General features: G+C 51.3%; 1 protein-coding gene across 9 annotated transcripts in view; it reads left to right on the top strand.

The window, feature by feature from the left end:
- SIPA1L3 (signal induced proliferation associated 1 like 3) overlaps positions 1-12,442 on the top strand; it is a 238,350-nt gene that overhangs the window by 204,274 nt on the left and 21,634 nt on the right. For all 9 annotated transcript variants that reach the window (XM_042969314.1, XM_042969309.1, XM_042969308.1 and 6 more), the window contains one exon: positions 10,150-10,371. In XM_042969314.1, the coding sequence (XP_042825248.1) occupies positions 10,150-10,371 (222 nt within the window). The remainder of the gene's footprint in view (positions 1-10,149; positions 10,372-12,442) is intronic.

Raw genomic sequence — 12,442 nt, 5'->3', positions numbered from 1 at the left:
GGGAGAGTGACAGGAGGTCAGTTGTGCACGGTAGGCCGGAACCCGGTTCTGGCAGGCTTACTGACCATGGTCAGCTGCTGGGATTTGATTCTGAGGGACATGGGAGCCATGGGAGGCATGTGAATGCACAGTCTGACTTAGTTTTAAAAAGATTACTCTGGACTATTTGAAAGGTAGAAGGGATTGAGTTTGCCCACAAAACTCAGGGACTGCCACCAGGGGGATGGGCCGTGCCGAGCAGGGAAACACCTATCCGGTCCCTCCCCGTGCTCCGGCCCCGCCATGGAAGCCGCCACAGCCTGTAGCAGCTTGTGCCCATCGATGATTTCAGTGACTTCGCAGACTCTCTCCCCAGACATTCGTCATGGGAGCCCAGCTTCCAGGCGCACTGCCAGGCGCCAGCGCCTGCTGTGGGCACCGCAGTGGGCTGAGTGATCCCAGGCGGGCAGCCACCTGGCCCCCCGCCCTCTCCTGAGGCAGCACACGCTGCAGAGCTCCCTGGGTTTGCAGAGCTGTGAAGGGGCACTCAGAGGCTCTCCACTCCACGTGGAGCTGACACAGCCAGGCAGGAAGTACGTGGCTTTGCCTCCCCAGGCTGTGCCAAGAGGGAGTCTCTGGGCTACACTTCTGGGGGCACAGCTCTTAAAGGTAATGTGAGGGCCTTGGAACCCACTGGGGTCACACACAACAGAGATCCACTTGGGAGAATCACAGTCAGCCTGGGAGAGGAACCCAAGCCCTCTAAAGGAAAGGAGGGAGCAGTGCAAAGGCCCTGAGGTGAAAATGTTTCTGTCTGGGAACAGCTTCCCTTTCACCTGGCTGGAGCCCAATAAGTGGGAGGAGCTGAGGGCAGAAGGGGCAGGCCAGATGGTGTGGGGCCTTGTGGGCAGAGGGGAGGACTCTGCCTCTGCCCTGAGTAAGGTGGAGCCACAGAGAGTCCTGGGCAGAAGCGGGCTGCGATCTGACTCGGTGTTCACAGGCTCTCTCTGGCTGTGTTCAGTGAGAGTGGGCAGGAGGAGACTGCTACGGCGATGGGCGTGGGGGTGGAGGGGGTGAGCATTGGCGGGTTTCTGCATCACTCTGATCCCGTATCCTCCCTGCAGACCTGCCACTTCTGCTCCCAGGCCACTGAGTGGAATGTGGCCACTCGAGACTCCTACACGATAACTCCAGCCACACGCGGGGACTGATTGAACTCTCAAGGTCATGCCACGCACTAGGGAGAGAGGGCAAGATTGGTCTAGCAGTTAAGGCCAAGCAGTGAGGGATTCCTGGGCTCTGGCCTCTGACTGCCTGCGTCCGGATCACAGCTCCAAAGCTGACCCAACCGTGTGATCTCCATCATGCTCCTTAGTTTCTCTGAGGCTCAGTTTTCTCATCTGTAAAATGGGAGTAATGATAGGATCTGTGGTCTAAGGCTGCCACAGTGAACCTACATCATGCACTGAAAGTACTTAGCACGGGGCCTGCGACGTAGCCGGCTCCAAAAATAGCAGCTGCTGCCAGGCTTTGTTTGCACGTATTACATATCTGTCGTGACTGCAGTTGTTGAAAGTACAGGCTTGGGGTTCAAAGCCGGGGTCTCTTGAGCCAGACTGGGTTTGCATCCTGGCTCCATCCCTACCAGCTGCATCATTTTGGGGGCAGGTTATTTAATCTCTCTGGGGCCTGGTTTCCCACTTGAAACACGGGGTTGGTGGTGGTTCCTGCCTCAGGGGGTTGCCAGGACAACTCAATGAAGATGCTTGGGGCAGGGCCTGGCCATGCTCACAGGCTCAGCACAGCCAGCCCTGTCACTGCCACCACTCTTCCTTCTGCGCAGGGGCTCAGCCACCCTAGGCCACCCATCAAGACTTGAGTGTAAGTGCAGCTCTGATTTCTCCATCCAACCCATGGTTTTTCAGCTTTTTTTGTAAGCCACAAAACCTTTTCCTCCCACAAAATCTTAAGTGCTTCCCTAAGACAGAACACAGATGAATGCATAACCTCTCCAGTGGGGGAGGTGGGGGTGGGATGGCCGAGCAGGATGCCCCCGCCCCAGTCCTGGCTGAGCCCAAAGTCCCGGCTTTTAGCCCCTGGGCACACCACGTTAACAGTGCACACAAGACCTCTTGAAGTGGTGCTGTCACTGCCTCATTTCTCAGAGGAGAAAACTGAGACTCTGAGGGGGAAGGACCCGAGCTCAGGTCCCAGCGTGTCACTCAGAGCTGGGATTGGAACTCGGGTCAGGTGGGCAGCACGGCCCATGTTCTCACCCCACCCCATGGTGCCTCTGGTCTTCAAGTCACAGCTGAGGCCCAGAGGGGGCTACCTGTTCCTGCTGGTGCATCAGAAAGAGAGCATGCTCACTCTGGATTGGTGGGTGGGGTAAGAACTGCACCCCGTATGGGGCACCTGGGCTCATGGCCCCACCTCAGGGCTGGGTCAAAATACACAGCACGCTCGGGGTGGCGGGGGGAATAGTTCTGTGTTGAGGCCTCACAAAGCTGAAGACAGAGACAGTCATGGGAATGCCTTTGGCTACAAGTAACAGAAAATTCCAGCTTGGCTGAAGGCAGTCTGTTATCTCACAGAACACAAAATGCCAAGTTAGGGGGGTGGCCAGGATTGGGTGATTTATTGACTCAAAGACCTAAGTTCTTTCTCCTCTTTGTGTTCTGCCTCCGTCAGCCTCCAAGCTGGCTCCCCTCATTCTCAAAGTGGCTGTCCTTCAACCAGGTAGTCACAGTGTCCAGTGGAAGAGAAGGTGATGTTTTCTGCAGGTGTTTTCTGTTTGTTTTTTTAGCAAAGAAATTTTTTCCCAAAGTCACCCAGCAGACAGCCCATATACGCTCTCCCCAAAGGCTCACTGGGCAGAAATACAGTACAGACCCATCCATACCCATCCCAGACAAGTGGCCTCACTCAGTCAGGATTTGCCCCCTGGGCGAGGTGTCTGGTCACCTTCCTCAAACAAAGGAGGAGTAAAGTCAGCCTCTGTTTACAGGTTGAGGGGGGATTAGGCTGACACCCAAAAGGTCTGCTGCAGGACCCGAAGCCAGGCAAGCCCATCTCGAAGGAGGCCGTGGATGGAGCTGGCTGGCTGGCGGACACAAAGGGTGTTCACCTTTTTCCCTTCCTGGTTTAATCATCTCTTGTTTTGTCAGCTCACAAAAGCTGAATGAACATGCCTGAGGGCAAGGTAGAGGAATGTGCTGTAGAAAGTAAAAGTTAGGGTGATCTATTCATAGAATGGACCCCCTGCGGCCATTGCAGAGAGGGGGGTTCGTGTGGACTGACACGGAGAGAGCTACAGAACGTACGGTTAAGGTGAAAGGGTGCACAGCAAGCTTATGATCTGCTGCCATTTATTTTACAAAGTGGGAAGGATACACACTCCCTCTCACACACGTGTGCTTGTGTGCGCACAGCTCCCTGTTGAAGAAGAAGAAAGGATGGGTCTTGGTTGCAGGGAGAGACTGAGGTGTCAGGCGGCACCTCTGTGCTCTGTGCCATTTGTACGGTTTCATTTGACTTTTATTCTGAACACATCATTACTACCTCCAGAGATAATCAGTTAGTGTAAGCTCCTCCCCGAGATTTTTCTCTAAACCTGCAGCAGCCCAGTTCTTTCAAACATTTTAAAAAAATGTTTTTTAATGTTTATTTTTTGAGAGAGAGGAAGAGACAGAGTGCAAGCGGGGGAGGGGCAGAGAGAAAGGGAGACACAGAATCTGGAGCAGGCTCCAGGCTCCGAGCTAACAGCACAGAGCCTGACGTGGGGCTCGAACTCACGAGCCACAAGATCATGATCTGAGCCAAAGTCAAACGCTCAACTGATAGAACCACCCGTGCGCCCCTCTTTCAAACATTTTTGATCATTACCCGAAACAGGGAAAGCATTTTACATTTACAACCCCTCAACGGATGTCCAGAATGAAGCTTCACAAAGCACTTACCCTTACTGATGTTTTTTATTCCAGTCTGTTTGGTTTGGGGGCCTTTTCCCCCTTAATAATGGTCAGGAGCCACTCAAATGATTTAATGGCCCACAGTTAGGGAAAAACTGTATGGTTCCTTTTTGTAAAAAAGACAAAACAAAAAAAACTCAATAATAATACAGTGTAACTGTGTATGTAAAAAAAGGAAGAACAGAGTCATGCTTTGTACTGTGCCTTGTACTCAGACATCTGTCCTCGTTCATAAACAAACCTACCTTACTCTTTGAATTGGCTGCATAGGTTTTGATCATATGGGGGTACTTGGAACATCTGTTAATCCCTTGTTAAAAGATGTTCAGGCCTGGGGCGCCTGGATGGCTCAGTCGGGCATCTGACTTTGGCTTAGGTCATGATCTCACGGTCTGTGAATGCGAGCCCCGCATCGAGCTCTGTGCTGACAGCTCAGAGCCTGGAGCCTATTTCAGATTCTGTGTCCCTCTCTTGCTCTGCTCCTCCCCTGCTCATGCTGTCCGTCTCTCTCTCTCAAGAATAAATAAAACATTAAAAAAAAAAAAAAAAGATATTCAGGCCGGGTCTAATTTACTGTTTTTTTTTTTTTTTTTTTAAGTTTTTATTGTGTTAAGTAGTGGGGCTTGAACTCATGGCCCCAAGATCGAGAGTCGAACAAGCCTCCCACGGAGCCATCCAGGCACCTCTAACTTGATTACATACAGTGTTGGCAGTGAACATCCCTGTGTGTGCCTACAAGTACTTGGACAGGCTTTTCTGTCACACGGATTTCTGAGAGGTCAGATGTTAAACCACCGCCACTCATCCTTCACTTCTCAGCTCAGATGCCCTCGCCTCCCTGGGGAGGCTCCCTGGTCACCCTGCCATCCCTTCCTGGTGTTATACACTCCATGGCTCCCTGGACACCCCCCCACACACACCAGTTTGCAGCTGTGGCCACATGAATAGATGTTGCTAAATCATAGAAAGCATATCTAGTCAGAGCTTGCTTGTTTTAAAAGAAAAACATTTTTTTAACGTTTATTTACTTTTGAGAGAGAGAGTGCGCACGCACACACAAGTGGAGGAGGGGCAGAGAGAGAGGGAGACACAGAATCTGAAGCCACCCAGGCGCCCCTGAGAGCCTGCTTTTTTTAAATCCAGTCTGACATCTCTACCTTTTGATTTGGCCATTGAAACATTCACATTTAGAGAAATCATTGGTAATTATTGCATTTACATTCCCCGTTTTGCCATTTTCTATATGTTCACTACCTTTCTTGCTCTGTTCTTCCTTTACTGCCACTCTTCATGTTAAATAATGTATATTAGTGTACTGTTTGGATTCCTCCTGCTTTTTTCAGCTATTTTTCCCAAATTCTTATAATATGCATCTTAACAGTGTAATTCAAATTTAGTAACTTGGGACGCCTGGGTGGCTCAGTTGGGTAAGCATCCAGCTCTTGATGTCAGGTCAGGTCATGATCTCACGGTTTATGAGTTCGAGCTTGGCATCGGGCTGTATGCTGACAGTGCAGAGCTGCTTGGGATTCTCTGTCTCCTTCTCTGCCCATGCGCCTCCCTCCCCTCAGCGTGCATGCACGCTCTCTCTCAAAAATAAGTAAGCATTAAAAAAAAAAAAAAAAAGACTTTATTGTTTAAAAAAAAAGATTTAGTAACTTAATTTCAATAAAATATAGAAACTTTTCTCCAGTATAGCCACATTCCTTTCCCCCTCTTTTGTGCTATATTTGTCATTTTATTAAATCTACATTTGTTATAAGCCCAACAATATAGTGTTGCTGTTGTTGCCTTTTATAATCTTCTATCTTTAAGGAAGTTAGAGAAGAAATAAAACATAAATCTATAGTCTTTAAAAAAAATTTTTTTTAATGTTTATCTTTTGAGATAGAGACAGAAAGACCAAGCACAAGCAGGGGAGGGGCAGAGAGAGGGAAACACAGAATCCAAAGCAGGCTCCAGGATTTCAACTGTCAGCACAGAGCCTGACACAGAGCTTGAACCCTCAGACTGCGAGATCATGACCTAAGCCAAAGTCAGAAGCTTAACTGACTAAGCCACACAGGCGCCCCCTCTATAGTCTTATTCTAACCTGCAAATTGACTTTCTTGGATCCTTCATTTCCTCCATATGGATTCAGGTCATCATCTGGAGTCATTATCTGTTGTTTTCTTCTTCTTCTTCTTCTTCTTCTTCTTCTTCTTCTTCTTCTTCTTCTTCTTCTTCTTCTTCTTCTTCTTCTCCTCCTCCTCCTCCTCCTCCTCCTCCTCCTCCTCCTCCTCCTCCTCCTCCTTCTCCTCCTCCTCCTCCTCCTCCTCCTCCTCCTCCTCCTCCTCCTCCTCCTTCTCCTCCTTCTCCTCCTCCTCCTTCTCCTCCTTCTCCTCCTCCTCCTTCTCCTCCTCCTTCTCCTCCTCCTCCTCCTCCTCCTCCTCCTCCTCCTCCTCCTCCTTCTCCTCCTTCTCCTCCTCCTCCTCCTCCTTCTCCTTCTCCTCCTCCTCCTCCTCCTCCTCCTCCTCCTCCTTCTCCTCCTCCTCCTCCTCCTCCTTCTCCTCCTTCTCCTCCTCCTCCTCCTCCTCCTCCTCCTTCTCCTCCTCCTCCTTCTCCTCCTCCTTGTCTTCCTCCTCCTCCTTCTCCTCCTTCTCCTCCTCCTCCTCCTCCTTCTCCTCCTTCTCCTCCTCCTCCTCCTCCTTCTCCTCCTTCTCCTCCTCCTCCTCCTCCTCCTCCTTCTCCTCCTTCTCCTCCTCCTCCTCCTCCTCCTTCTCCTCCTTCTCCTCCTCCTTCTCCTCCTCCTCCTCCTCCTCCTCCTCCTCCTCCTCCTTCTCCTCCTTCTCCTCCTCCTCCTCCTCCTCCTCCTCCTTCTCCTCCTTCTCCTCCTCCTCCTCCTCCTCCTCCTCCTCCTCCTCCTCCTCCTTCTCCTCCTTCTCCTCCTCCTCCTCCTCCTTCTCCTCCTTCTCCTCCTCCTCCTCCTCCTTCTCCTCCTCCTCCTCCTCCTTCTCCTCCTTCTCCTCCTCCTCCTCCTCCTTCTCCTCCTTCTCCTCCTCCTCCTCCTCCTCCTTCTCCTCCTTCTCCTCCTCCTCCTCCTCCTCCTCCTCCTTCTCCTCCTTCTCCTCCTCCTCCTCCTCCTCCTCCTTCTCCTCCTCCTCCTCCTCCTCCTCCTCCTCCTCCTCCTCCTTCTCCTCCTCCTTCTCCTCCTCCTCCTCCTCCTCCTCCTTCTCCTCCTCCTCCTCCTCCTTCTCCTCCTCCTTCTCTTCCTCCTCCTCCTCCTCCTCCTCCTCCTCCTCCTCCTCCTCCTCCTTCTCCTCCTCCTCCTCCTCCTCCTCCTCCTCCTCCTCCTTCTCCTCCTTCTTCTTCTTTTAGATTTTATTTTTATGTAATCTCTACACCCATCTTGGGGCTCAAAGTACAACCCCAAAACTGAGAGTTGCACACTTCACCAACTGAGCCAGCCAGACGATCCTGGAGTCATTTTCTTTCAGCCTGAGGACTTCTTTTTATTTCACCAGGCAGATGAGCTGGCAATCAGTTTCTCAGTCTTTTTATCTGAGAATGTTTTTATTTTGCCTTTATGTGTAAAGGATAGTTTTACTGGATACAGAATTCTTGGTTGGCGGTTTTTTCTTTCCACACTTTGAAAATGTCATTCCATACCATTGTTTCAAATAAGAAGTCTGTAGTTAATTATATTGTTGCTTCCCTTTATATGATGAATCCTTTTTCCCTTGACATTTTCAAGGTTTTTAATCTCACCATTTGACTTTGAACTTTTTCTGGATGTGAATATCTTTTTTTTTTTTTTACTTTAATGTTTATTTATTTTGAGAGAGAGAGAGCACAGCAGGGGAGGGGCAGAGAGAGAAGGAGACACAGAATCTGAAGCAGGCTCCAGGCTCTGAGCTGTCAGCACAGAGCCTGATGCGGGGCTCAAACTCATGAGCTGTGAGATCATGACCTGAACCAAAGTCTGACCCTCAACCAACTGAGCCACCCACTCGCCCCTGGATGTGAATATCTTTGTATTTACCATTGATAGGGTTTGTGGAGCTTCTTAGATGTGTAGATGATTTTTTTTTTCACCAAATTGGAATTTTCAGCCATTATTTCTTCAAATCTTTCTTCTGCCCTTTTCTCTCTTCTCCTTCTGAAACTTTCATTGCACACGTGTTGGTTTGCTTGATGCTATTTCAAAGATTTTGGTATAGCAGAATGTCTTACTCATTGAACTAGGCAGGCAGATGGGAGGAGCCCCAGGCTAAAATGCCACAGAGTCCCTCTTTTCTTACCTGAAGTACAGCAGTTTTCCAAGCATAGATGATTCTTGCATTGCCATATGCCCTTGGTCAATTGCCAGAGTGCTGAAATGGTTGTTTTTGTCAATTTTGTGCTTTCTGGGGAGAGAATATTTGCCAGTTTCCTCATTCCATTATAGTCAAAAGTCCCACCCCTTCATATTACTACATTGACCTTCAAAAAGGATTTATTGACTTAGATGCCAAAGGCATTACTTTTCTCACTAAGTCCCTCTTACTTAAAATGGAATTGGAATTTTACTTAAGTTTCATTATTTAGTTGCTTGTTTGTTTATTTATTGAGAGAGGCAAAGAGAGAGAATCCCAAGCAGACCCTGCACTGTCAGCACAGAGCCCCACGCAGGGACAGAGATCGTGACCTGAGCTAAAACCAAAAGTCAGACATTTAACCCGCTAAGCCACCCAGGAGCCCCAATTTAAAAGTTTTAGGGGCACCAGTCATTTAAGGATCTGACTTCAGCTCAGGTCATGATCTCACAGTTTGTGGGTTCAAGCTCCACGTTGGGCCCTGTGCTGACAGCTCAGAGCGTGGAACCTGCTTCGGATTCTGTGTCTCCATCTCTCTCCGTCCCTTCCCCACTCATATTCTCCCCTCCCCCACCCCATCTCTCTCAAAAATAAACAAACATTAAAAAAATTTTTTAAGGAGCACCTCGGTGCTCAGTCAGTTGAGCATCTGACTTCAGCTCAGGTCATGATCTCTCAGTTCGTGAATTCAAGCCCCTCATCAGGCTCTGTGCTAACAGCTCAGAGCCTGGAGCCTGCTTCAGATTCTGTGTCTCCTTCTCTCTGCCCCTCTCCTGCCTGTGCTCTGTCTCTCTCTCTCTCTCTCTCTCTCACAAAAATAAACATTAAAAAAAAATTGGGGGAGGGGGGCGGCGCCTGGGTGGCTCAGTCGGTTTAGCATCCGACTTCAGCTCAGGTCATGATCTCAGTTCATGGGTTTGAGCCCCGTGTTGGGCTATGTGCTGAGAGCTCAGAGCCTGGAACCTGCTTTGGAATCTCTGCCTCCCTCTCTCTCTGCCCCTCCCCCGCTTGCACTCTGTCTGTCTCTCTCTCTCTCTCAGAAATAAACATAAAAAAAATTTTTTTTAATTTAAGTTTTAAAAGTCACTTTGTCTCAGTGGAATAAACAGGTGGGTCCCCAACAGCTGGGGTCTGGTCAGCAGCATGAGGTTCAGTGTAGTGTTAATTCCGTGGGAATCCAGCATTTCAGATACTGAGCTGGGGTTTTAGATTAGATCAGTAGGAATGGTGTCTGATGTATAGCGAGTGCTCAAAAAATATTTGAATGAAGAGGCTACTGAGCAAGTTATACAGAACAATGTATTAATGTCATTCCGCTTATATAAAAATACAGTCCTCTACCCCCCAAAAAAATTCTTCATGCTCCCCCCCCAAAGTAAAAGGTTCTACCTCTCTGATTGTATTCACGTGTGTATTTGTAATGCATAGGAAAAGGGAGAGAGAGAGAGAGAAAGCACGAGTGACCGAGAGAGAGAGAGAGAGAGAGCCGGCAAACTGTAAACCTTGTTTACCCCTAGAGACAGGTAGGACCCCCACCTCTAGCTATGTAAGTCGTGCCCAGGAGACAGGGAATCTCGGGGTGCATCCACCCACAGGGGGTGACTGTTTTGGATTCCCAGTGGTACCAAATGTGCCAGAAGGGCATTCCTGGGGTGGGATTGGGGGGCGGGGGGGGGGGACCTCCTAGGCAACTTGGCCTTCTCCCTATATAGATTTCTGTATTGGAACTTTCCACAGCAGCGATGTATTTGTATACCTCTTGTGCAAAGGAATTTTTTTGTTTCCTAAGAGTACATTTAAACAGATCAGTTCTGCATAATGGGGAACATACTTGATTGCTTATTTCTCTTGTTTTTACTTTGCAGTGACGTGAGCTCCAGGGCCGGCTACCCTGCTCAGGTTTACAAAACCGCCAGCACAGAGACCCCTCGGCCCTCCCAGGTGGCCCAGCCCAGCCCCTTCCAGCTGTCCGCCTCCGTCCCCAAGTCCTTCTTCTCCAAGCAACCCGTTCGCAATAAGCACCCCACAGGGTGGAAGAGGGCAGACGAGCCCCCGCCACGGCCACTCCCCTTCACTGACCCAAAGAAGTAAGTGCCTGGACGCCCAGCAAGGTTCTACAAGAGCCAAGCCAGACGTCTCTGGGTGGGGAAGGAGGGGACACCTCACTCACTCATTCAGCAGGATGCTGTGCCAGTCCCACACCATCTCTGTGGACAGAGATCCCTTAGTTGGGTGTTCACAGGGCCCCTTGGCTGCCCAAGGGACACAGCCTTCAAGGAGCTGCTATGCAGGAGACGGGGTTTGGGGAAGGCTGAGCAGGATGGAGGCTGAGAAGGGAGAGGAGGTGGCTTCTGGATGGATGAGCTGAAAGGAGAGCCGCCAGGGTTGCCTGGCAGACCGGACGAGGGTTAAGAGGAAGGGCGAGGTTGAAGAAGACTCTAGGTCCTGTAGCCGGAAGGGCAGGCTTGCCTTGAGGTGAGGGCTGAGCTGAGGAGCAGGCTTGGCTGGGGGAGAGTCCCGGGCGGGTTACGTTCGCGAAGCACAGAAGACATCAAGGAGGAGGCGGGGTAAGGAGTCTGGAGCTGAGGGGAGAAGTCAGGCTGGAGGGGGAAATTTGGGTGTCGTCTCACAGGGGCACGAGGCTAGAGGCATACCCCAAGGCCGGGAGTGTGGGTAGAGAGGAAGGGGGAGTGCAGGGCGGGGCCAGAGTCCTCAGTGTGCAGAGAGTATGCTCTGCATAGGAGGAGCCCGGGTGAGGAGCCTGGGCATGATGGGCTGTGAGCTGGGCGTCGCTTTGAGCCTCATGGAGGTCCCCCAGGGTGCAGGAGAGAAGGGTAGGGTGGAATGGGAGGAAACTGTGTGCTCAGCTCATTTGAGGCATTTTGCTCTACTGTAGAGCAGAAGAGAGGGGAAGAGTGTGCATTAGGGAAGGATTTCTGTTTTAAGTTAGAAGACGATACCTCACATTTACTGAGTGCTCACTGTGTGCCAGCCTCGGTTCTAAGCTCCTGTACGTGAATTAGTTCCCTGAGTCCTCACAACAGCTCTGTAAGGCAGACCTGCCATTCACCCCATTTTACAGATAAGGCAACTGAGGCCCCGAGTCACTCAGCTGGTAAGGGATAGAAGTGGTCCAAGGCTCCTCTTCCATTGGGTGTGAGGGGATCTGCCCTCCTCCCCCAGTTCTTTGTAAAGTCTTTCATGACCTGGGTGGACCATTCAAATGTGTGGATGACGCAGAGCTCAGAAGGAGACAGGTGTCAGGAAGACAGAAACGTGACCCTGCAGATGTCCGCAGGAGAGGCTGGGCAACTCACACCGACAGTCCGGTTCACACGCATCACTCACAGCCAGGGACACGCGGGAGTCTAGGCTCTGACCCTCCGCTCACCTCCACCCCCGGGCTGGATGACGAGGGCTCCGTTGACCAAGCACACAAGTACCAGGCACCGGCTGCGGCATGTGCTTCGCCGAAACTCCTGCGCAGACCCTGCTCGGTTGGCTTCCTCCCTCCTCTGGCCTCCCATCCTCCCGCTCGCCCCCTCCCTTCTCCACTCCACTGGCCTCTGCTGCACCTCATGCTTACCAAGGCTAGGCCAACCTCAGGGCCTTTCCGGGGGTTCTCTAGTGCCCGGAGAACTCCCCCACCCCCACCCCCACCCCCGATCTCAGGGCTGTCTCCGGGAAGCTTAGTCTGATGCCACCTCGTCAGATGGGCCTTCCCAACTAGACCTGGCCCCTGCCGTCATTCGGTCACTTTTCTCGTTCTTCTGGAGAACGGGTGCCATGTCTCGGCTGCCTGGCGCTCTGGGTGCTCCTTCAGTGAACGTACGCGCCATGCATCTCGTCGCGTTCTCGCTGCAACCCCGTAAGATACTACGAGACCCCCACTGTTCAGGGTGGCCAGAGGGTCAGTCCCTGCGGACCCCCTTCTGCTCTTCCACCACGGCAGCCGCTCTGGCTGTCCTTCCCCCGCGTGCGTACCTACTAGGGCCGCGGCAGTGAGGTGCCACAGACTGAGCGGCTCGACTCCAGAAATGTACTGTCTCACGGTTCAGAGGTCAGATGTCCGAGATCAGGGCACTGGCCGGGTCGGTTCCTTTTGAGGGCTGCGAAGGGGAGCCTGTTCCAGCTGGTCTCCCAGCTGCTGCAGATTTG

Source organism: Panthera tigris, chromosome E2 (genome assembly GCF_018350195.1).
Source record: "Panthera tigris isolate Pti1 chromosome E2, P.tigris_Pti1_mat1.1, whole genome shotgun sequence".
Taxonomy (NCBI): domain Eukaryota; kingdom Metazoa; phylum Chordata; class Mammalia; order Carnivora; family Felidae; genus Panthera; species Panthera tigris.
Note: the sequence above shows the minus strand (reverse complement) of the source record. Positions and strands in the feature narration are given on the sequence as shown.